General features: G+C 31.3%; 2 protein-coding genes across 9 annotated transcripts; both read left to right on the top strand.

Moving 5' to 3' along the window:
• The first annotated feature begins 320 nt into the window (after positions 1–320).
• On the top strand, positions 321–7,723 carry LOC127719859 (uncharacterized). 2 transcript variants are annotated; one of them, XR_007990509.1, is made up of 4 exons: positions 321–434; positions 2,350–2,856; positions 4,419–5,781; positions 5,948–7,723. XR_007990509.1 is itself a non-coding variant. In XM_052226199.1 (3 exons), the coding sequence occupies exons 2-3, from the start codon at positions 2,592–2,594 to the stop codon at positions 5,072–5,074; spliced, it is 921 nt and encodes a 306-aa protein (XP_052082159.1). In that variant the 5' UTR covers positions 321–434; positions 2,350–2,591; the 3' UTR covers positions 5,075–7,723. The 2 variants fall into 2 exon arrangements, 1 of the variants encoding a protein (XP_052082159.1); XM_052226199.1 differs by having other exon boundaries at positions 4,419–7,723.
• A 1,097-nt stretch (positions 7,724–8,820) lies between these two features.
• LOC127719855 (uncharacterized) lies at positions 8,821–24,623 on the top strand. 7 transcript variants are annotated; one of them, XM_052226191.1, is made up of 4 exons: positions 8,966–9,295; positions 14,201–14,717; positions 15,272–15,661; positions 23,908–24,623. In XM_052226191.1, exons 2-4 carry the CDS (start codon positions 14,213–14,215, stop codon positions 24,174–24,176), a joined length of 1,164 nt encoding a protein of 387 aa, XP_052082151.1. In that variant the 5' UTR covers positions 8,966–9,295; positions 14,201–14,212; the 3' UTR covers positions 24,177–24,623. The 7 variants fall into 7 exon arrangements, with proteins under 7 accessions (XP_052082148.1, XP_052082151.1, XP_052082152.1 ...); XM_052226192.1 differs by having other exon boundaries at positions 8,969–9,295; positions 15,272–15,613; positions 23,860–24,623; XM_052226188.1 differs by lacking the exons at positions 8,966–9,295; positions 23,908–24,623 and adding an exon at positions 8,821–8,942 and having other exon boundaries at positions 15,272–16,912.
• The last annotated feature ends 1,544 nt before the right edge of the window (positions 24,624–26,167 follow it).

Genomic DNA, 26,167 nt, shown 5'->3' with positions numbered 1-26,167 from the left:
CCTGCATTATCAATATGCGGTTTCAGGAAGTTAAACCTCTATAATATGTTCATTGATTTCTTCTAGGGACATACAATTTTTCAACTTGAATAAATGAGCTCCTTTTTTCAAAAACATACAGGAACGAGTTTTTTTTTTTTTTTTTTGCTTTAATCAGCTACTTTGGTTTTATTTTCAAATAGTTTTCGATAGAAATAAACCTTCTTTTCATTTCCAATGTAAAATAAACTATATTTTCCCAAAAATTTAGAATCTAACAATTTATATTCATAACAAATCGATGCTCCATTCCCTTAGAAAATATTAATGGTCGGTGCTTAAAAAACAAATAAATATGTAGATTTCAGAATTATAGAGTTAACGGAAACGATTGACTACCATTTGTCAATTGAGGAAAATAAAAGATAGGACCAGAAAAATTAGCCTACACCAAGGTAATAACGAACTCCTTAAATATCTTTGCTATCGTTATGCTGATAAAAAAAAAGTGCTACACAGTTATAATAATCTATTCTTTTATTGGTTTGGCATGTTACCTAGTTCTTGCATGAAGAGACATTTCTCGTATCACACTGCACGGAGTGATACGAAAACTGCGTTTATTTGATTGGCGTATCCAGCATCATGAGACGATATTACGTCATTCCATTGGCTATTCGTTAGATAATTGGTGACATTCAAAGGTTAAGATGATGAACATTTCGTTCATGGCAACGAACATATGTGATTTCTTCAATTATATACAAAACAATCACACTTTTCACCTGAAAACCTTCTTTTTGTAAAGTTTGTTTAATTCTGGAGCGTACAAAAAGTTTTAAAATGTCTGATGTTAAAGTTTGCCGACGGAACAGGACATGTGACGTCATACTGGTATGTGCAAAAGACTAGATCAACAATTCACGGAATTTAACACAAAGAGAGTGTCAACCATAAGTGAAATAGGTTTAACAACTCTCAAGAATTGGATATCGCTTGATATCAACTCTCGTTATTTAATTTAGATAATAATAATAAACTGGCCGAGTTATGCCCCTTGGAAACAATTAATTATATAAAAAATTGCATCGTTAGCGCTCTCATGTGTACAATTATTGCCAGATTGTTATGAAACTTATATTGAAGGTTAATATCAGTAATGTTTCGGACGAGTTCAAAAATCAGTGCCGATCAATTATTTTAAAAAGAGCAATGCCCCTTGGAAACATTAACTATGTGCAAAAATTGCACCGTTAGCGCTTTCATATGTACAATTATTGCCAGATTTTTATCAAATCTATATCATAGTTTTATATCAGCAATGTCTAAGACGAGTTTGAAAATCAGTGTTTATCAAATATTTTTAAAAGAGTTATGCCCCTTTGAAACATTAATTATATGAAAAATTGCATCGTTAGCACTCTCATGTGTACAATTCATGCCATATTTTTATGAAACTTATATTGTAGGCTAATATCAGTAATGTCTCGGACGAGTTCAAGAATCAGTGCCGATCAATTATTTTAAAAAGATTTATGCCCCTTTGAAACATTAATTATGTGCAAAATTGCACCGTTAGCGCTTTGATATGTACAATTATTGCCAGATTTTTATCAAACCTATATCATAGTTTTATATCAGCAATGTCTAAGACGAGTTTGAAAATTAGTGCCGATCAAATGTTTTTAAAAGAGTTATGCCCCTTGGAAACATTAATTATGTGCAAAATTGCATCGTTAGCGCTCTCATGTGTACAATTCTTGCCAGATTTTTATGAAACTTATATTGTAGGTTTATATCAGCTATGTCTTGGACGAGTTCGAAAATCTGTTCCAATCTATTATTTCTAAAAGAGTTATGCCCCTTGGAAATAATAATTATATGGAAAAATTGCCTTGTGAGTGCTCTCATGTGTACAATTCTTGCCAGAATTTTATGAAATGTATATCATAGGTTTATATCAGCAATGTCTTTGATGAGTTCGAAAATTAGTGCAGATCAACTATTTTTTTAAAGAGTTATGCCTCTTGGAAATATTAATTATATGGAAAATTGCATTGTTAGCGCTCTCATGTGTACAATTCTTGTCAGAATTGTATGAAACTTATATCATAGGTTTATATCAGCTTTGTCTTTGACACTTTCAAAAATAATTGTTGATCAAATATTTTTAACGAGTTATGCTCTTGGAAATATTAATTATATCGGAAATCACATTGAATTTGATCTGAAGCATTCATTTCTCTAAGATATTTATGAACATCAAGCGATATCCAATTCTCACTCGTCTAGAAACCTATAAGTACAATATCTTTATGTTGATTAGCCAAGATTGAAACATACTCAGTTAATGCAAATTGCATATTTCAGATCGTGAATGTTGCTTTAAATCGCTTTTGAAATGCCAGAACAGAGCGATGACAAGTCTGATGAAACTATAAATTTCGGCTCAATTAAACCAATTACTTTACCAGTTGATAAAAAATATCATATGTTCATAGTGTATAAGGCTGACGATCGAGACAGTGGAGTCACAGATAGTCGAATTGTTACAAGGTAAAGGGTACAAATGCTGTCTCGACGAAGACGATTTCCTAGCTGGAAAAAATATAATGAGGAATACTGGCCAAACTATTAAACGTTCTATAAAGGTTGTATTCTTGTTGTCAGAAAACTCTTCTGCATGTGAATTGTGGAAATATGAGCTGGATGTGACAGAAATATTTCATATTGAGAACAAAGGATATAAGCCAATCAGCATAAAGCTTGATCAATGCTACTTGCCAGATACGTTGACAAAATATACATACCTTTCAGCTGATAAACCTACAGAAGAATGGATTGGTAGACTAGCAAAAGCAGTTAACGATGAAACTGGTAAATATGGTGTTTTTTGTCGCTTTTGTAATATTTTCGTTTACTCTTTTTTTAAACGATCGCAAAATTTTTATGGTCGTATAATGGTATGACGTTGTCTTTGTCCTAATACATTTTGTTTCCAAACAATAACTTGAGTATAAGTCTCTGGATCTCTAAGACATTGCACCAAAAGGTTCCATACCACAAAAGAAAGGTTGGGATTGATTTTTGGGGTTATGGCTCTAACTGTTTAGGAAAAAGGGGCCAAGAACAATGCTTTTCTAATACTTTGTATAAATTGCTTATTTCTAAACCAATTTCAATGGGGTTTAATTTATTAAAGTCTTCTATTCTTGGGATTCTTTAATATGCCGAATCTAACTGTGTATTTAAATTTAAAATTTTGGGTCCCGTTTTCAAATTGGTCCTTATTAATATATAAGTTCCAAAGGGTCCAAAATTAATCTATGTTTGATTTCAACAAAAATTGAATTCTTGGGGTTCTTTGATATGCTGAATCTAACCATGTTTTTAGATTTTGGATATTGAACTCTAATAGGTAAATGTCCAATTCCAAATTTTGTTCTTAGATCACATTCATTCTGTGTCAGAAACATATGCTGTTTCAAATATTTAATCACAATCCAATTTCAGAGCTGTATCAAGCTAGAATGCTGTGTCCATACTTGCCCCCACCTGTTCAGGGTTCGACCACAGCGGTGATATCAAGCTGCGCCCTGCGGAACATTTCATTTTTTGTTTTGTTTTTTTTGTTTTGTTTTTTGTTTTTTTTTTACTCACTTACTAAATATGGAATTTTGTATTTTACAATACCCACAACGTTTAAAGGTTTGTTAAGGATGCCAATATCTTTATTTCGTAAAATGGTCAAAACATGAAATTATGGATATTCCGCCATATATTCAAAAGCATTAAAATCATACTCATCAAAAACAGTTGCAATAATTTGAATATATGCAGATATTGTTTACAGCTGATACAGTTATAAAGTTTTGACAGACTTCTGAGTTGTTATAATATCAAAAGGAAGATATGTATTTACTTGAACTGCTTTTTCCATGTTTGGGAGAAGATATCAAGAGCAATATACAGTTTATCAAACATGTTCATTTAAGATAATCAAACAAACCGTCACTTAATTTTTTTTCTCAAAATTAGAATACATTTGCAATGTAATGTGTTAAAAGATCAAAACTGTAAAATGTTAATGCAGAAACTTGGTGTATTACTTTGAATATTCAGTTTTACCCAATTCATTGATTACAGCGTATTCGATATCTAAATGTAATGTGACAGAGTTGTCAAGTCACAACTGGAGATTGAAAATTTTCAGCCGGAGTTTTGGCCTCATAACTGCAGATTTTTATTGACAATTTTATCGACGTTTTCAGTGTTCATTTTGATGACAAAGCTACATATTTCCGTTTCTTTTTATAGATAACTGTATTACTATTAATAATATCAACAAGATAAATGTAGATCTCAATTTTGCCAAATTTAATCTATCACGATATCAAAAATCATATGTTTATATTAAACAGTTCATCATTATATTTTAGATCACCTTATAACCAGCAGAAGGAACATTAAGTTCGTTCCAGTTCCATGTATCGGTTACAATCGTGATAAAGAACACAGAATTGACACATGTCGATATCCACACATCTGTGCAAAGTATATAATTAATGATGATAAATGTGATGGAAGTTGTGGCAAAAATCATAACTTGATTGACAATCAGTCAAGAGAAATCCTTGTTGACCTTGGATTCATTACTGAAGGCAATTATGAATCCATTCTGCAAACCTATAGGCAGAAATGTAAAGAAAAGCTAGCTGATATGGCGAACGCTGTGGTAACAGGTCCCTGTTGTTATTATAATTACAAGGAATGTTTGCTTGGGGATTTTCACTGTCCATTTACTCACATATGTAAAGACTGGTTTCTTGGTACATGTGTAAATCAGAACTGTACTCTTTCTCATGGTATTTTGAATGATCACACGAAACGTTTGCTAGATATCTTTGGCATTGATACTACACAAGATGCGAACTTCATTTTAAGCACATACCGTACAAAATATCCTCACAAAAAGTTTATACCGATGTCAGCATCTATATTTACAAGAAAGTTTTTAAAAGAAAATTGGCTGTCTGTTTCTGCATGCGTTCTTATATCAGCTGGAGTCGCTGTCGTTTTGGTAAAGAAAATGTAGATTTACTGTACTAACAAAAAACACTTTTGTTTAGTTTTTGAAAACTGTGACAAGTTCTTATCGTGCTTTCATGAACAAATATGTTTTTCATTGTCCTACCATATAAGGGGTAGAATATATACCAAATTAATGAGATGCAGTATACGGAATTATTTGTGTGGTTGATATTTCAATTCTAACTGTATTTGTATCATAAGGTGAACGGGTCTTTTTAAAATATAATATGCGTTTTCATTGAGTCTACTTTTGGCAGGTTTGATTCTGTATAAGTATGAAGCAGGTCTCATATCTGTAATTATATATAAAAAGAAGAAGATTTGATATGATTGCCAATGAGACAACTCTCCATTAGAGACCAAAATGTTAACAACTATAGGTCACCGTTCTGCCTTCAATAATGGGCAAAATACATACCCATATGCATTGTTTTGGTTTTTTGTCTCGCCTTGACGGATTCAAAAAGCGAGAAATATGTATGCTGTTTCCGGCGTCGGTGGCGGCGGCGCCGGCGTCGTCAACAATGTATTAGTTTGTGATTAGGTCTAGTTTATGGTGAACCACTAGTGGTAGGTCAATGATATTTGGTATGCAGTTGTATAAGCATTGTCAAATCTCATTTCCATGGAGATTATTTGGCCCGCCCTCTCAGTCATGGTCTATTGACTTTGAAACTTTTGCTTAGTTTACATGTATTAGTTTGTGATTAGGTCAGTTTATGGGGAACCACTAGTGGTAGGTAAATGATATTTGGTATGCTGTTGTATAAGCATTGGCATATCTCATTTCCATGGAGATTATTTGGCCCCGCCCTCTCAGTCATAGTCTATTGACTTTGAAACGTTTGCTTAGTGCACATGTATTAGTTGTGATTAGGTCAGTTTAAGATGAACCACTAATGTTAAGTCAATGATATTTGGTATGCAAATGTATTGGCATTTGCAAGTTTCATTTCCATGGAGATTATATAACCCCACACCCTCATTATGGTTCATTGACTTTGAAACTTTTACATAGTGTACAAGTTAATGTTTGTAGTTGTTTAAAGGGAATATTTGGTATTTGGTATTTGGTATACAGTTGTATTAGTATTGGCACATCTCATTTCCATGGAGATTGTTTAGCCCTGTACCTTCAGTCATGGTTCCTTGACTTTGAATATTTGCATAACTTACATATAAATAAAGTATTGCTATTTTAATTTCAATATTTGCATTATCAAAATAACAAATAGGCGAGACATATCTCTGTGTTAACAGTTTTTTTTTAATTTAATTTTACAGTTTGAATGCAGGTCTTCATGTTTATTTGAATGATTTATTTTTAAACAAATTGCTTTTGTGTTAGAATATTTTCACATGCATTATCACCTCACAGTTCACTGAGGTATAGAGAAATGGTTAGCTGACATTTTCCATTTTTCTTCCGGGGCTTTTTCTATTTCCCACTCGCTACCTCGATTGGCGTTGCAGAATCGAATTATTTGAATTTAATGATCAATCAAATGAAAATCGATGACAAATTTTGACTGCCGCTGGAAATGAGGGTATATTGGATAGGGATATACATTTTGCTTTGCAGCAGACCACCTACAAACCCCTCAAAGATTTGTTGCAAGAATTCATAACGTGTAGAAATGGTGAACTCTCTTTACACGACACATAGGATTTAACTTCCTTATTTTGACCGGACGTGGCTGCGTACTTGTACATCCCGCACATCCAAACGGACGTCCCATTTATTCAAGGGTTTTTACTGTCGGTCGGAAGAGACCAAAGTGACCATATTTCTACTCTACCGTCACCCTTCGGATATTTGGCATATACATACAATGATATACATATTAAAAATCCGAATAATCACTTTAGATAAGAAGATAAAAACATGCAAAGCTAAAACCTCTTTACGTTTATAGTTTTATTTCTAATAAAATATTTGTAGAAAGATTGAAAAATATAATGACTTGTCAGAGAAAAATATACATAATGGGAAGACAATGGTACACGTACGAAAAGAATCTATTGAAGGAGTGACAAATGACCATCATTGCAATAACTTTTTAGAAGAAAAATTAATATCATGGCCTGGTCAGAGGTGAAAAATAATAACCTTCCATAAGACAGGATGAAAATGAATATTTTGCAACCAAAAATGCAGAAAATATTTGTGTACAAAAGTGAAAATATTTGTTTGTGAAAAAAGACTCATAGATGAAAAAGAATAGTAAATCCTCAAACAAATCATTTGGTCTCTCCAGGATATCAAATGGTCATCGCCCTACTATATACATTGTTTGTAAGCGTCTTTGTTATTAAAACATTGGTTCTCTTTAATAGAATAGATAAAAAAAATCAAAGTATTAAAAGTAAAATAACAAAAATACCGAACTCCAAGGAAAATTCAAATCTGAAAGTCCCTTATTAAATGGCAAAATCAAAAGCTCAAACACATCAAACGAATGGAAAACAACTGTCTTATTCCTGACTTGGTACAGGCATTTCCTTATGTAGAAAATGGTGGATTAACTTTACATTAAATAATAAATAATCAATTTATTGTTATCTATACTCATAAAACGTTTGAAATAAAACCAAATGTAGTTTTCACTTTCTCTTAATGTGTATTTGTATCACTTTTACATTTTTGTTTATAAATGACAACACATAAGTTTATATAAACACAAAATATGAAATATAAAGGTTATATTAAAAGTAAAGATTATCATACGACTTCTAGTAGATTGACAATGTAATACAACACCAAGCTTCAGTGTTTTATTTTTACTACCAAATGAAATTAAGACTTCAATAATTGCGTGCGTTTTTCTGAATTTACCATAATCAGGAATTGACAAATATAAACATTTCAAAGCTAGGGATGTATAAATGCATGAACACTTCAGTATATGATCACATAAACTCATCATAGATATCAGGCTTAAAATTTTGGACGCCAGACGCTCGAGTAAAAAAAAAGTCTGAGTAAAAAAAAAAAAAGAGAAAAAGGACCAAATAAAGAAAGACGTTGAAGAGCATTGTAAAGGGTCGTAAATAAAACAGAAGTTTAGAACCTTCGTTCCATAATACTTTTCTAATTTATCAGCGAGGAATTTTAGAACAATATGTTATAAATAATGTCAGTACCAAAGCACTATCAACTGAGCAATTAATACCCTCGGAGACTGACAGTCCACTGGTATCAACCTAGGTCTAGTAAAGGCTTCAAATCTGGATTGATTGATTCATTGGTTGGTGCTTGTTTTACGCTACTTCATAAAACAGGGCTATATATATATATCACGTCAACATCAAATCTGGACATAGAGACTTAATCATTAAAAAGAAATTGTGGTTGAACACAAAATTCAACGTGCATGATGATTAAATTTTCCAAATGGTGAGTTTTCATTTCTCTGTGGATAATGTATTTGTGTTCTGTAAATTGTGTTTACAATACCAGGTAATTCCCTAAACATTATTGTTACAGATACAAATGAAACTGAGGCATTGTTAATGGAATGGTCGATATTGTATCTTAAAAAAACAAATGAAACTTTTGCACTCTGGCGGAAAACAAAAATCTACTGCGTCAATTAAATGCAGTTGATTGCTGTTTTGAAATGTACTACTTATAGTGACATATACTGTTGTAAAAGGATTTATCATACAATGATGAAAATTCATGTCTATAGTTCGAAGTCGTTGTGGATTTAATAAAAAGAATAGCTAGTTTCATTTTCGGTTTCATTTTCAGAAAGTATACACCATTTCATAGTGGTGACATATTCTATAAATAGATATAGATATGTATTTGATTATCTTTATAGACGTTATTAATTTTAATTCTGACCAACGACTGTGGTTATTATAAGGTATGTACTGCTTATATTTTGTAATTAACACTTTGTAAGGCCAATTGATCTCTAAAATTGAAACAACGACCAATAATTGAAACACCCAACAGATGTTGTGCATGTTGTGTGTTTCATGTGATAACTTGTACACATTTCAACAATGCATTCTTACGAGTATTTACATTTCTTGCTAAATTCTTGTTACATATACAAATGACAATGCTTTGTCAGTCAGAAGGACAAATATTCTGAAATAAGTTATTGGGAGGATTCTTGACAACCGGAATTTGACTGACCAAATCGATTTTGAGGGCAAAATTGTTATAAATCAACGTATCTATAAATAAATAGATTCAGATAAACGCCCACAGGTAAGATTGTGATAATTTCTTTATTTCGTTTTGCAAAATTGCTTGATTAACGAAGAATAAACTTTGAAGTCGTAATACCATATTTGCATTAGGTAATATAATAATATATAATAATAAATTCTTTATTTAAAGAGGGTAACTCAAATAGAAGTAGTCTAATTTTCATTGAGGCCCTCAAACAAAATACATGTATACAGTTAACATTCATACATTCGATTCATACTTTAAAATACAATATATATTACTAGTATATACACAATTCAATCATTCAAACATACAAATGGCAATAAATGGCAATAATTGGTAAAGTTTTGATTAAATTTTCTTATTCTTACAATAAAAGAAAGAAATCAAATTATTCGACTTGCATAGAATTTTCAAGAAAATAATTATAACAATGTTTCTTAAATAATTCCACATTTCGACAATTTTTTATTTTGAGTGGTAAATTATTCCATACCTTTGTTGCAGAATAATGAAAAGATTTTTTATAAAAAATTGTGTTTGGTCTTGGAACAAATAGATCATTATTAGAGACAGATCGTAAGTTGTGGTGTTGCACATCATTAATATTTAGCATTGTTAAGTAATCAGGTGTTAGTCCATTTACAATTTTATACATTAGAATTGATTGTTGGTATTTTATTCTTTTTGTAAAAGATAGCCATTTTAAAGATGAAAACATAAAATTAGATGGAACAGAAATATCGCATTCAAGTATAATTCTTGCTACTCTTTTTTGAAGTTTTATGATTCTATTTGAATCTTTTTGTAATAAATTTCCCCAAACTGAACTACAATAGTCTATATATGGAAGAATATATGCATTATAAAATAGTTGTATTGTGTGTATAGGCAAATATACTTTAATTTTAAACAAAAGTGATATTTAAGATGAGATAATCTTGCATATACGATCAACATGATCCTCCCAGCTTAAAATTTCATCAATGTCAATTCCAAGAAATTTGAAAGAATGGACAATATGAGATCATTTCGCTTCTTGTGATGATGATGTTGGGCTTTTGGAAATTAACATGGCTTTTCGGAAATTAGCGTGGCTTGTTTGGAAATTTACATTACATAGCTTTTATGATCAAATAATAAACGTAGATGGGCATTGAAGAAGTTCTAGAAGTTAGTTCAGGTAAATGAGTGACTTTTCCCCCTTCTTTATATGTGCTATAAATTCTATAAAAATCATAGAAATAACTGTAACGTCGCAGAAACGTTTATCAATATATTAACTATCATATAGTCTCTCCTTTTATGCGAGTAATTATTAATATTTAAACATGTCAAATGCATGAGAATAAGTTTTGTACATGAAAGATTAACTAGAAACAGTGCAAGGTAGCTTCTTGTTTCGGCCTAATAAAAAATTTATCTGTCTCTGCAAACATGCAGAAAAAAACAGGTAAGAAAGGTAAGCGAATAATTTTTTTTAATTTTTTCACTAGTTTAAACAGGGGAAACAGTATTTTTTTTTATAAGGCATTAAATTTAAGCGGCTAAAATACGTATACTTTGTGAGACGTCTTTTCAACGATTTACCTAGGAAATCCATATTATATCTTGACACGACCAACCAATTTATCTTATTTTTTAAAATAAAATAAAATTAGTTATATACAAAGTGCATTGTTCAGATCGGGATTCATATGACTGTTTATTACGTTGTGGTATGATATCAATCCAGAAATTATCAACTATAGGTCACCGTATGGCCTTCAACAATGAGCAAAGCCCATACCGCATAGTCAGCTATAAAAGTCCCCGAAATGACAAATGTAAAACAATTCAAACAAGAAGACTAACGGCCTAATTTATGTACAAAATAATGAACGAAAAACAAATATATTACACAGCAAAAAACGACAACCGCTGAATTACAGGTTCCTGACTTGGGACAGATACATTCAGAATGTGGCGGTGTTAAACTAGTTTGTTGGTGCCAAACCCTCCCCCTAACCTGGGACAGTGGTGTAACAGTACAAATAAGAACAAACTATAAAAATCAGTTGAAAAAGGCTTAACTCATCAGATGGATACACATAGAAATACGTCTAACAAAAACAAAGAGTAGACGTGGAAGGGTATGAACTCTGTTTTATTAGAGATTTCCCGATTTGCTACCGTACCAACCGTAGTACGAACTGGAAGCTGTTACTGACCTTTTAAAAATAATTTCTATTTACACTTAATATCAACGTATGATTTATGAATTATAATTAAGATTATTTGGAGGATTTTTAGCTGCAACTTGGTATTAATTTTACATGGATATTTTTCGTATTTATAGCAAGCAATATTGTGTGTACTCAATATTGCTTTCAGACAACCATCGCACGAACGATTTGTAATTTAGATTCCCCCCCCCCCGGAATGTGCAAAAGCAAAGAGAAGCTAAGATATAAAGCACATATATATTCTATCTAATTTTTGCCTGTTATATTATTATAACAATATCGAATGAATAGATTTGAATTTTTTGGGTAGGCATTTATAGAACATGAGCCATTTTAACATTAAAATTAACCTGATTAATAATTGTATTAATGATGAAATGAGTATAAAATACAATTTATCGCGTAAAGTCTTACATCTAACTTAAAATACCGAAATAAAGAGGAAAAAAACGTCTGTGCAAGTCTCTAAAAAATAGTCAGAAATACAATAACAACTATCAATTCTTTGCATTTTTAATGCAAAATCAATTAAATATTCTCACTTAGTTACGTAGTTCACATGTATGGGAAATTTTACTAATAATAAAAGTACGAAGAAGAAAGGATCAAATAATACGATACGCTTATAAACTATTTTAAGAACACGGCTATCAGTGCAATTTACTCTAATTATACAAGAATTCTTTTTTATTTAATGATTCCAGACATTGGTGTTTATTTTCATCGGCAACAGAATAGTAAATATTTATTCGTCCCCTACCGACGAAGTCGAAGGGGACTTTAGGTTTGCACTCCGTCCGTCTGTCTGTCCGTCCGTCCGTCTGTCAATCCGTCAGTCCGGCAAATCAGCTTTCCACACTTTTTTTCTTCATTCTTGGAGATATTGATTTGATGTTTGGTATATAGTTTTATCATGACAAATTATAGATCAAGTTCGAATTTTGTTCCGGTCTGATGATTTAGTCCAGAGTTATCATGGTCCCTATCTAATGTTAAAGTACTACATTTTGTATATTAAACCATATTTCTGTACAAAGAGAGATAACTCATTTTTTTAAAGACATTCTTTGGTTAATTGTTTGAAGTGTTTTTTATTTTGTATAAACTAATTTTCTGAATGCTGTATGCATAAAAAAAAATTATGAAGTGAAAGATCATAATCTATTTTTATTAAGGTATATATTTCATTACATTACATTGTGTATAGATAAAAGTTGTTGACATTTTATAGATAAGTTACAAATCTATATTAGTTTGTGACAAATGAAAGAATATAATATTTGGAACTATTAATTATATTTGATTATAACTTGAAAATAAATATACATTGTATTACATCATATCTAATTTTAGAGAACTATTAATCATATCTAATGTTTTTTTCACTCATATAATCAGTTTTCCACACTTTTTTTCATCATGCTTGAAGATATTGATTGATAATTGGTATATAGGTTTATCATGACAAGTTACAGATCAAGTTCAAATTTTTGTTTCGGTCTGATAATTTTGTGCAGAGTTATGGTCCTTGGACTTGAAAAATTCACTCATATAATCAGTTTTCCACACTGTTTTTAGTCATGCTTGAAGATATTGACTTGATATTTTCTTTTTGTTTACACCATGACAAGTTATAGAACAAGTTAGCATTTTGTTCCAGTATAATGAATGTTTACCCGGTAGGGGACTATGTATTGCCATGCAATACTCTCAGAATGCTTGTTTTTCAATATGTTTTCATTTTACTTTGATAGCCGTTGAAAATAAATGAGAAGATTGCCTCTTTCTCACCCAATATGAATTCCAATATCTCTCATCTTTTCCAAAAAAATGCTGCTATAATGATCGAAATAGATTACTTGGATAATAATAACTAATTTTAAAATCGTGCAAGAACTAATGAGAAATCAACACAATTTTGACAAGTTAACGTCAATTAACAACATCAGTAACGCGTGTTTTAGAAAGTCTTTCATAGATATTATTTTAATTATTCCAAATTTATGTATAAGAAAATATTCTTTTTTTTTTCGATATATAAACAAAACAAAAACAACACTTAAAACTAACAGAAACGTAAATCTATATCAAGAATATGAAGGGCATGTCAACTCAGTTCGTGTAAGGTTTGTTTGATTCATGCACTTGTGCATTAACTTAACAATCTCATATTGAATCACAAACAAAGTGTTCTAGAAACGGATAAATCGTGTTCAAGTAAAAAGTTCAGCTATTTTATTGCAGACATGCAATTCGATTTCTTTAATTTTATCGTGATGAAAAAATAATCTCAGGCATTAAATGATACCTCCAAAACAACACTAACGGTTGAGTTACGTACCAACCGGACCTGATACGTAGCAAATCGAGAAACCTCTATTGGACGGTTTAGAATGTACGTTTTGATATTTCACTGATTAAGATTGGCATAGGGTTTAGTGGTCCAAAACTAGTTTAAGCCAGTCCCATATTCATCCAACAGTCACAAGTCAGGCACTTTGTCACTGCTCGTCTTTACATGTAGTCGCGTTTTATGTTTATGTCCTTTTTGAAATTCGGCGTTATTGACAGCTGTTTGGTAGTCTCTTGTATTAAGTTCCGTCTCAAATGGTCTAGACGAATGATTTAGAGTTTGACATAAATATATATATTGTATCGACAATTGGCATCTTTTATTCATAAACAAAATTTGAAAATGGATTATGTTCTTTTCCAGTTAATTATCAAAATGAATGAAGAAAACGGGAATGTGGACTACAGCGACAACTTTGATACACCAGAAGAAACTATTGATTTCTTCTCTATGAATCCAATTACTTTGCCAATAGATAAAGAATTCCATATTTTCATATCGTACAAGACTGTTGAACCAGATCGTCTAATTGCACTGAAGATAGACAAACTGTTACGGAGCAAAGGCTTTAAATGCTGCCTCCACGAAAGAGACTTCCTTCCGGGAGATTTAATTGTACATAATATAGTTCAAAACATTGAACGATCTGTTAAAGTTTTGTTTTTGCTATCAGAACAGTCCCGAGCTAGTGAATGGTGCCAGTTTGAGTTAAATGTTACAGAGACTATACACATTCAGGAAAGAGGATACAAACCAATCATCTTAAAGCTTGATGAGTGTGACCTTCCAGATACAATGAAAAGATATACGTACCTTCCTGCAGTCAGTCCTCCTGAAAAATGGATTGGTCGACTGTCAAAAGCAATCAATGACCAAACGGGTATATCGAATTTTTTTTGAATGTCACATAAAAAAAAAGTATTAAAACAAAATGAACGAAGACCAGACACATTGCTTCTTGCAGAAATGTTTAAAAGAATATATTTGAAAAAAATCAATGATATAATACAACATTTACATAACTATAGCAGCTTACCTGGCGAACTGAACCCTCTGTCTTTGGTGATATTCGTGTTGCTCATTCTTTAGTTTTTTGTTTAGTGTTTTGTTGACTTTTGTTTCGCCTTTTCGGCGCGTTTTAATTTTGGCCATTGTCTATTTTGTTTGTCTTATGTTTTAAGAGCCTCATTTGTATCTTCTTTTTCTTTTGTAATGGTCTTTTCTTTAATTACTAACTTAATTTCAAATTGGCATTTCCGTGCATAAATATTAATCACGATACTATAACAACTTTATTGAGGAAGTTTCTAATAACTTCAATATTATTTAAGGTCCTTTGTAGACATAGTTCTGTCACATTTATTCATAGATTCATTGATAAATTAATAATTAACGATATTTTACTATATTGTTGTGTCCCATTCTTTTCTTCAGATCACCTGATTACAAACAGAAGAAACATAAAGTTTGTTCCAGTGCCATGCATTGATTATAATCGCAACAAGGAGCACTCGATAGTAACGTGTCGATATCCACATGTCTGCGTAAAATATATTGTAAGTGATGAGTCTTGCGACGGAAGTTGCGGCAAGAACCACGATTTAGTTACCGATCAGTCACGAGAGATACTTGTTGATCTTGGGTTCATTACTGATGGGAACCTTGATGCCCTTCTGCAAATGTATAGACAGAAATGCAAGGAGAAACTTGCTGCGATGCCAAACAACATAGTAACTGGTCCTTGTTGTTATTATAACCACAAAGGATGCTTGCTAGGTGATTTTCATTGCCCGTTCACACATATATGTAAAGATTGGTTTGTAGGTAGATGTAGAATGGAGAAGTGCAGATTTTCGCACCATATATTGAACGACCACACAAAAAAGTTGCTAGAAATATTTGAAATTGATACTGATCAAGAGGCAGACATTATTCTTAATACATACCGTGCAAAGTATCCACACAAAAAGTTCATACAACTACCAACCCAATCAATATCAAAAACAACGTTCCTAAAAGACAACTGGCTGTCACTTGTTGGAGGAGTATTAACAGTTGTAGGAGTTACTGCATTTGTTGTTAAAAAGATATAATTTAATTGTAAATCAGTATTCTTCTAAAAATTTTCCTTTAAATGTTTATCAGTTTCTATAATTTATAATTCTCTTAATCAATATTCCTTGATGTAAGATATTTATCTCAATAAATATAGTGAAGTCCAAGTTAAATAATAGAAGCCAGTTAAACGTTATATACTAATGTTATGATTATGTATTTATACACCATATATGATTTGTTTGTTTTTTATTTATTTATTTTACCTATATTTGTTGGAAAGATATTATATAAAATCTCTGATTCCTTGTCTGCATTTTGCTTGGCTATACTTAATGTCCATTTTGTTTTCATCAGGTATTCAACGTTTGTAACAGGTTCTGGACTATAAAATATTTTGGCCTCAAGCATTACTGAAGATACATTTATTGTGCTAGGGTCGTCTTTAACTTTCAGTGTTGTTTTTTTTTTATTATTCATAATTGTTTATTTCTGTGATAAGTTTTAAACTTTATCCAATTCAATGATTTAAACTATAAATTGTTTTAAATAGCATTAAAGATTAAACAGTTATCAATAAAGCCATTTGTTGTATATATTTATCTTTTTCCATTTGAATGTTTAATGAAAAAAAATGTGTAGTCGTATTTTAATATTTCTTGTTTTTACACTAAGAATTAAATTGAAAAGATATCACATCTACATTGAAAATAGCTACCCGTATTGTTCTACAGTGTCAAATTGTAATAATGAACCATGAAATATGATTTAAGTATACTCTTTATTGTTTGCACACGACTTCACCATTTGATCATTGTAGAACCTCGACCATTTGATCATTGTAGAACATCGACCATTTGATCATTGTAGAACCTCGACCATTTGATCCTTATAGAACCTTGTGCGCTTATTTTATTATCAATACATTGCAACTGCTGTAAGAAAATCTGTACTTCATCTACAGTAATTTGTTTTTATGATATTGGTATCATGTGATAATAAAGATAAATGTTCTTCCAATGTTTGGTTGTCTGCTGGTAAACGGTATTAACCATTTTATAAGATATTAGTGTATGCAATAATTTCAAGCTGTTGTCTGTTACGCGTTCCGTTTCATATGAAAAAAAAAGAGAATTTTGGCAGACTTACATGTTAAGCATGTTTCTGGGAGATCTTTCTATAACCTGGGACAATTGTACAAAAGGAGAACATAAGAACAAACTTTAAAAATTATTTAGAAAAGGTTTGACTCATCAGATCGTCACGAATCACAAAATAAACAAATAAACAAACATATAGTACCGATCTAAGAGTTCTAGCAGAACTAATAAATATTGTTTTGTATTTTCAATAATTTTGTCGTTGCACCCGAAACTAAATATATTGCAATAAGATTGTTTGACTGTTCTTTGCGTAACGTTCAATGGCAAACATTTAAAAAGACACATTTAAATATATTGTTATTTCTTTAAACAACAACATTTGAAATAAAAATGAAAAACATCCATTGAACGTTGGGTGTAAGGAAATCGTGAGATATTTGGAAACGTATTTTCACGTTGGACAAATTTTTATTTCAGCATACCAGGAAGGAACTTACAAATGATAAGTAGTATTCAAAGAACAGTAATTAACCGATCTTATTTATAAATTATACAATTTCAATTTAAATACAATTAACGTTCCCATAAAAAAGGCATGAAAACAGTAAAAAAAAACAGCTTCGAATCTTTTAACAAAAATCTCCTATGTTTAAAATAAACAATTTCGACGGTGCGTACATAATGACTGGCACTCTGTCAAAGTGTAAAACATGATATAACTCTTCATTCCATATTGAGATTTTTGAAAGTCAAAATTTTCATGTAGGATTTTATATCTGGAATTTAAGTTTATTCAATCAAAATAAAATAAAAATATTGACATTTCTTTCTTTCTAGCTGGTTTTCGGGTATAATTAATTATTCAAATGGATTAATATGTTCATTTCAATTTGTCTATTATCTAACTTGAATTTAATTTGAAAAATATGTTTATACATAACACATAATTCTGATTTTTTTTTTACATAAAGAATTATTGGCTTTATGAATTTTTCCCTTAGGAATTCGATTCTAAGGATGACAGAAGAAAGGACGAGCAAGCGAAACACTTACTGTTCTTTTCCTGATGACAATTTGAAAGTAGCGTCAGAATTCATAGTCGTTAAACTAGTGTAGCCATAAATTGTAATGCGGTAGTTTTTAAACGAATTGTTTTATTCAGCTGTTGAACTTAAATAAATTACCTTATCGGTCAAACTTGGTTCGAGTAGATCCAAATCACGTAAACATTTTTTCTTTGTCTTAAATTAAAATCTCATTTGTACAATTAGTAAAAAAAACAGATTTAAAGTTTCAGTCACTTAAACCTGGTGGAAATCATAATTTTTATTCGATTTGGTAGAAGTCAAAGTTTTGCGATAAATGTTTCAAGCCATATCAATATACCAAGAGTGTAATTAAAATAAGTATAAGTTACAAGGTCAAGGTCAAAAGCAATACCAAAAGACATATTTCTATGTTGATCTGGCTTGATTAATATCAGCAATCTTTTGTAGCACTTTAACTGATTCGATATAAAACGCAGCAGCAAAGCCTTTTACCTTAAGTCTAAAATTTCTATGCTATGGTGTATAAATTCAAAAACTAAATCTCTACAAACAATAGACAAAAACAGTATTATGTTGCTGTTCTTCGTGTCCAAAGTCCGAGTGTTCAAGTCTGTTTAGTTTAAGACATATCTTGTTATACGACCGCAAAATTTTTTTTTGGCGATGTCTGCGTCGTCGTCCGAAGACATTTGTCGTCCGAAGACATTTTGGTTTCCAGACAATAGTTTGAGTATAAGTGTATTTAATTTATTGATAACAAGATCAACATTTATACCGATAAAACAATGTTCAAAGATCCAATAAAAATATGGAATTGGTAACCTTTTAGAAGAAGTTAATTTAACAAGTCTGGTCCACTAGATTTCCTGACGTCAGTATATATTTACATGGTAATTTCCCAAATAGAAGGTAAACATGGCCTTGAAAACTGATTAATCGACTCATCGAACTACAATGCATTGTTGGCTACTACGAGTTTACTACTACTTAAAACTGACTCTTTTTTTTTTATTTACATGGTAATTTCCCAAATAGAAGGTAAACATGGCCTTGAAAACTGACCAATCGACTCATCGAACTACAATGCATTGTTGGCTACTACGAGTTTACTACTACTTAAAACTGACAAAATCAAACGTTATTCAAAGGTCAAACGTCAAACATATGAAATTAACACTTTATCAATTTTGTGCGTCCGAAGCGTTTTTCTGGATTTACCCTTATCAGAAATAATGGGCAAATCATCACATTTGAAAGTCAGGGATGTATTAATGCGTAAAAGCTTTGGGAATTATATGATCAAAAGGGTCCTACGTAGAACAGCCAAATTCATCAAAGGTTAACTTTGCCGCATTAAGCAGTTAGAAACCCTTAGTTTCGTAATAGTTTCTTAATTTATCTGCGAGTAATGTTAGCAAAATATGTTATATATTATGTCAGTACCAAAGCACTGACAATTGAGCTTATGGTACCTTCGGGGACTAAACCTTGATTGATTGATTGATTGATTGATTGATTGATTGATTGATTGATTGATTGATTGATTGATTGATTGGTAATTGTCAGCACATAAAGGCTATATCGCGTTGACGCCAAATCTAGACATCCACATTAAAAAAAAAGTCGTTGAACCCTAAAATCAACGTGCATGATATTTGAGTTTTTCCTTTCTGTGTAGATAATATATAAATGTCTTCTGAAAATATTGTTGATCATTGTTTACATTACCAGATAACTCCTTAAACAATACTGTTACAGATAAAAATGACACAGAAACATTGTCAATGGGATGGTCGATATCGTAGCGAAACGATTTCCTTGTGCATAAAACATGTAAAATGCGTTTCTAAATACTCTTTATCAAGTATACTAGTGACTAAAGTTAGAAAAGCCTAAATTCTAATACGTTTGAGAGCAGGACAACCAGAGGACCCAAATAGAATGGCTAAAAATGTCAAATGTTAACTTGACTTAGCGAATTTTCGGGATCCTAGAAGGAATTCTTTACATGATTTTTTGGGGAATTCGATTATTAAGTGTTTATTTTTGGGGGAGAACTCTGTGTTTCAGCGTTTATTTTCCCAGGCATTCGGGATGACTCCCCTTATTTCCTCACCCTACCCTCCAATAAGAAGCACTGGATGCTGGGCGGATGGTACCTCAATGACTTATAGTTCGCCACTAGCAGCACCAACTCAATGGTAGTATGAAAGCAATTTGTTTTCCGTACTTCATTATTGTACTATCATTATCATGAGTATGGGGACGATAATGCTAAGTCTTTAGAAAACTTTTGCACTCTTGACGGAAAACAGAAATCTACTGCGTCAATTCAAATTCTAAGGAAGCCGTTCTGCTGTTTTGAAATGAACTACTTATAGTGACAAAAAGGATTTACCGTACAATGATGAACTTTAAAGTTCAAAGTCGCTGTGGATTTATTGAACAGAATAGATAGTTTCATTTTCGGTTTCATTTTCCGAAAGTATTCACGATTTCATAGTCACTGTGGTTGAATATTCTATAAATAGATATACAGATCACTAGCATGTATGTATCTAATTTATCTTTATAGATTTAGGTAATTTTAATTCTGATCAATGACTGTGGATATCATTAGGTATGTACTGCTTATGTTTTGTAATTTACATTCTAAATGGCTGAATTTTCTCTAATGAAAAATCGACCAATAATTGAAACATATGTTGTGTTTGTCATGTGATACATTTTTCTCATTTCAACAATGCATACATTCTCGTTACATATACAAATGATAATGCTTTGTCGGTCAGAATGGCAAATATCTTGAATCAGTTATTGGGTGTATTTTGACAAACGGAGTTTTACTGACCAAATCGATTTTGAGGGCAAAATTGTTATAATCTTCTCGAATGAATCAACGTATCTATAATGAGGTAGATGTAGATAAAACCCCAAAGGTAAGGTCGTGATATTTTCTGTATTTCGTTCTTGCATAATTGCTTGATTAAACGAAGAATAAACGTTTTATTTGTAATACCAGATTTGCATTTGATAAATGTGGGACCATTTCGCTTCTTGTTACATGATGACGTTGGACTTCTTGTAAATTTACACTACATGTTATGATCACATTGATAAACCGTGTAAATGTGCATAGAAAAAGTTCAAGAAGTAAGCTCAAGTAAATGAGTGAGCTTTATTGGTTGTCTTCAATATTTTAAAAATCATAAAAAGGTCATAAATATACCTATAAAAACGCATTGCGGAGAAACTTTTATCAATATTTTAATTATCATAGTCTTCTTTTACGCAAGTTATTATATGTATCTTAAAATGTCCAATACATGAGAATACGTTCAATCAATCATTAACTAGACACAGAACAGGGAGTCTGGTTGATGTAGCTTTTTGTTTAGGCCTAATAACAAAATTTGTAGTTCCACAAGCATGCAGAAAAAATAAGGTCAGAAAGGTAAGCAAATAATTTTATTTATCAAAGATTTTCACTGGTTTAAACACGGGAAACAGTCTAACTTTAATACAAATAGTAGTGCTTGTTTAGAAATTAAAAAAAAAGTTTTGGGTAGGAATGACAAATTAGGGAAGGTAAGATGAACGGAAACACACTATTCTTATTAGGCTTTTTACTAAAGTGCAGCAAAAATCAGTATACTTTAAGAGTTGTTCTGTGAACTATTTGGTTAGGAAATTTATATTATGCCTAAAAACGACAAAACAATTTATCGTAAGATTTTCTTAAACAAAAGTAAATTATTATATACAAATGTACTTTGTGCATTACTCAAGATCGTGATTACTAGGACTATTCATAATGTTGAGGTATGAAATCTATTCAGCAGCAATGATGAAGATATTATATTGTAAGATAGTATGATATTTATGTCAGCAGGATGAGTACTTTTTAAGTAACAACAATCATTATATGACGCTGTATTCCACTTACAAAATGTATATGGTTTGAATACTTTTGTTTCTTTTTTTGTTTGTTTTATATTTTCTCTCTTTTAAGTTTTTTTTGTTGTGGTCTACAATATATATGCAAGAGTGTAACGTGCTTTTCCTGAACTCCGTTTATTGGACGTTTTTCTGTATGTTCTTTTTATTATTTCACTGAATTAGATTTAGATAGGGTTGATTGGTCCAAAACTAGTTTAAACCCGTCAAATGTTTGTCGAACTGTCCTAAGTCAGGAACCTAGATTGCTTTTACATGTAGTGGCGATTTCATGTTTTTGTCCATTTTGGAATTTGGCGTTATTGGAAAATCTTTCAAAACTTGATATGTATATATTATTGTATCGACACTTGTCTACTTTTATTTATGAATAAAACTTGAAAATGGGTTTTGTTCTTTTCCAGTTCTTTATCAGAATGACTGAGGAAAACGTGAATGTGGACTATAGCGACAACTTTGACACACCAGAAGAAACTTTTGATTTCTACTCTATAGACCCCATTACTTTACCAATAGATAAAGAATTTCATATGTTCATATCGTACAAGACTGTTGAACCAGATCGTTCAATTGCTCTGAAGATAGACAGAATGCTACGGAAACAAGGTTTTAAATGCTGCCTCCACGAAAGAGACTTCCTTCCGGGAGATTTAATTGTAAACAATATTGTTCAAAATATTGAACGATCGGTTAAAGTTGTGTTCTTGCTATCAGAAGAGTCCCGAGCTAGTGAATGGTGCCAGTTTGAGTTAAACGTTACAGAGACTATACACATTCAGGAAAGAGGATACAAACCAATCATCTTAAAACTTGATGAATGTGACATTCCTGATACAATGAAAAGATATACGTACCTTCCTGCAGTAAGTCCTCCTGAAAAATGGATTGGTCGACTGTCAAAAGCAATCAATGACCAAACAGGTAAATCGATTTAATTTTAAATGTCACAAAAAAGTTTTGAAACAAAAAGACCAGACACATTGCTTTTTGCAGAAATGTTAAAAAGTATATATTTGAAAATAATCAATGATATAATAACATCCGTTATCTGGTCTGAATAATACCACATTTACATAACTAGAGCTGCTTACCTTGAACTGAATTATCGGTCTTTTGGTGATATTCGTGTTGCTCATTCTTTAGTATTTTGTGTAGTATTTTTTTAATTTATTTTTTTTGTTTTTTCGTCGCGTTTTCTTTTTGGCCATTGTCTATTTTATTTGTCTTATGTTTTAAGAGCCCCATTTGTATCTTCTCCTTCTTTTTCTTGATCTTTTCTTTAATTTCTAACTTTATTGTCAAATTGACATTTCCGTGCATAAATAGTAATCACGATACTACAACAACTTCATGAACATTTATATTTTATTCACGAAATTTCGAATGGCTTCAATATCATTTAAGATCCTTTGTAGGAATAGTTCTGTCACAGTCATTCATAGATTTATTTATAAATTAATATTAAAACAAATTTAGATATTTCTCTACATTGCTGTTTCCCATTCTTTTTCTTCAGACCACCTGATTACAAACAGAAGGAACATAAAATTTGTTGCAGTGCCATGCATTGATTACAATCGCAACAAGGAGCACTCGATAGCAACGTGTCGATATCCACATGTCTGCGTAAAATATATTGTAAGTGATGAACCATGCGACGGTAGTTGCGGCAAGAACCACGATTTAGTTACCGATCAGTCACGAGAGATACTTGTTGATCTTGGGTTCATTACTGACGGGAACCTTGATGCCCTTCTGCAAATGTATAGACAGAAATGCAAGGAGAAACTTGTTTCGATGCCAAACAACATAGTAACTGGTCCTTGTTGTTACTATAACCACAAAGGATGCTTGCTAGGTGATTTTCATTGCCCATTCACACATATATGTAAAGATTGGTTTGTAGGTATATGTAAAATGGAGAAGTGCAGATTTTCGCACCATATATTGAACGACCACACAAAAAAGTTGCTAGAAATATTTGAAATTGATACTGATCAAGAGGAAGACATTATTTTTAATACATACCGAGCAAAGTATCCACACAAAAAGTTCATACAACTACCAAGCCAAACAATATCAAAAACAACGTTTCTGAAAGACAACTGGCTTCCACTTGTTGGAGGAGTTTTAACAGTTGTAGGAGTTACTGCATTTGTTGTTAAAAAGATATAACTGTAAATCAGTATTCTTGAAATAGTTTTCTTTTAAATTTTCATCTTTTTCTATAATCTCAGATATTTATAAATAGGGAAGTCCAAGTTAAATAATAGAACTTTTGCTCGATAAATGTTATATAATAATGTTATGATTGTGTAGTCTGTATTCATACAGCATCATTATCCTTTTCATATTGTAGTTTTCCATGTGTTTTCATCTTTTAATATTTCTTGCTTTTTATTAAAAATTGCTAAAATTTATATTGACAATCTATTACAAAGCTGCTACCCAGTTTTTTTCAATAAAAAGTAAAATAGCAAAAATACCGAACTCCAAGTGTTAAATCGTAATAATGAACCTTAAAATACTATTTTAGTACAATGTATCTTAATTGTGTGCTACACACTGTCATACATGTTTGGTCTTAATAAAACTGCGTGCGCTTTTTGTTCTTTATCGATACATTGCAACTTATTTGTTTACATATTTAGTATCCAGTGATAATACATATTACTTTTCCTCTAATGTTTGGTTGTTTGCTTGTATTCGATACTTAAAATTTTTTATGCAATGTTTACATACAATATTTTCAAATACTGTATAATACACGTTTCGTTCATGGGGTTAAGGAAGAAAAACAAAATTCTACAGACTAATATCTGACCAGTATTACGAGAAAAGGTTTTGTATTTTCAGTATTTTCCATATTTTAATGTATTCACCCGTAACTAAATGTGTTCTAATAAGATTTTTTTACTGTTGCGCCCAGTAACACATATTTTTAAAAACTCAAAATATATTGTTATTTCTCTGAACAACAAAATTTGAAATGATATAAGAAAAAATCCATCAATTTTTTGCACTTAAGGTGTAATTAAGCCGTGTTTGGAATAAAGCCGTGATATATTTGGAGACGTGCATTTTCACGTTGAACAAAGTTCTTCTTTTATTCATTTTATTTCTGCATACCCAGAAGGAACTGCTTTTTCCCCATGTTCATAGACAGAGTGATGCCTTTCTAGTTTTAGATATATATTTTTTTAATTCATTGTCGAAGTTTCGCAATAATTTTTTTAAATATCTAATCAGATTGAAATTTTACGTATAAATATCTTATGTTAATTGGTATTTGTTTGGTATTTTAGTGTTAACAGGGAGTGCAATTGTGTAAGTAACAAATGATTGCCAAACTATAAATATCACTTTTTTCACCTCTCAGTGCACTGTGTACAACATTTAGTTGTAACGAAGGATGTCTGAAAAGTTTTAATTGTTTAGTTTTGTACACGGAAATTTACAGTATTTTAAACACAGTAAATTCTGAAATTTCTTTTTTACTGCGTAAAATAATTTGGCTACAAAATCCAAAGGGGTGTTTGCCTATATATTACCTTACACTTATTACCATGAAGCATAATTCAGATCTTAGATATTTGGTACATAACACATTGGGAGCGTTACGTGTTCTGAGCTGTTAAAGAACATGCCCTTACTTTAACATGCGCATAATACCGAGCAATTATTTATTTCTGGCCGAAGTCTGTTCACTGGCCAATGATTTATGGAGCTGAACATTTGCATAGTTCTTCATATTTAGATGCTTCAGACGGTTGTATGTTTTGTCAATGTCTTTTACATTACTTATCTAGTAACTTCTAGTCTATCTACTGATGTATTCACTATTCTTTGCAATGTATACTTCTTTGGAGGATTGTCGAATATGTCGTGACCTGGATAGAGCTTATACATTGACAGGAGTCTTATAAGTTTTAATAACTTGCTATTTTTATATAACTATTAAAATTCTGGTCAGTAGCAAGACAAATGAGGGGGAAGATATCAAGGAGACATTCATGTGCTATGTCTATTCCAACTGAACTATCTGTCATAAATGCCGAAGACAATTTTGTGTATACGATCCTCTAAATTGATAACTCCTCCAGACAGGACGTAAAAAGCTCAATGTGCTAATGTGATTGGGGTATACAGTATCTGTTTAATCGTCT

Source organism: Mytilus californianus, unplaced genomic scaffold (genome assembly GCF_021869535.1).
Source record: "Mytilus californianus isolate M0D057914Y unplaced genomic scaffold, xbMytCali1.0.p SCAF_11, whole genome shotgun sequence".
Lineage (NCBI taxonomy): Eukaryota > Metazoa > Mollusca > Bivalvia > Mytilida > Mytilidae > Mytilus > Mytilus californianus.
The sequence above is the reverse complement of the archived record's forward strand: the minus strand, read 5'-3'. Positions and strand labels throughout refer to the sequence as shown.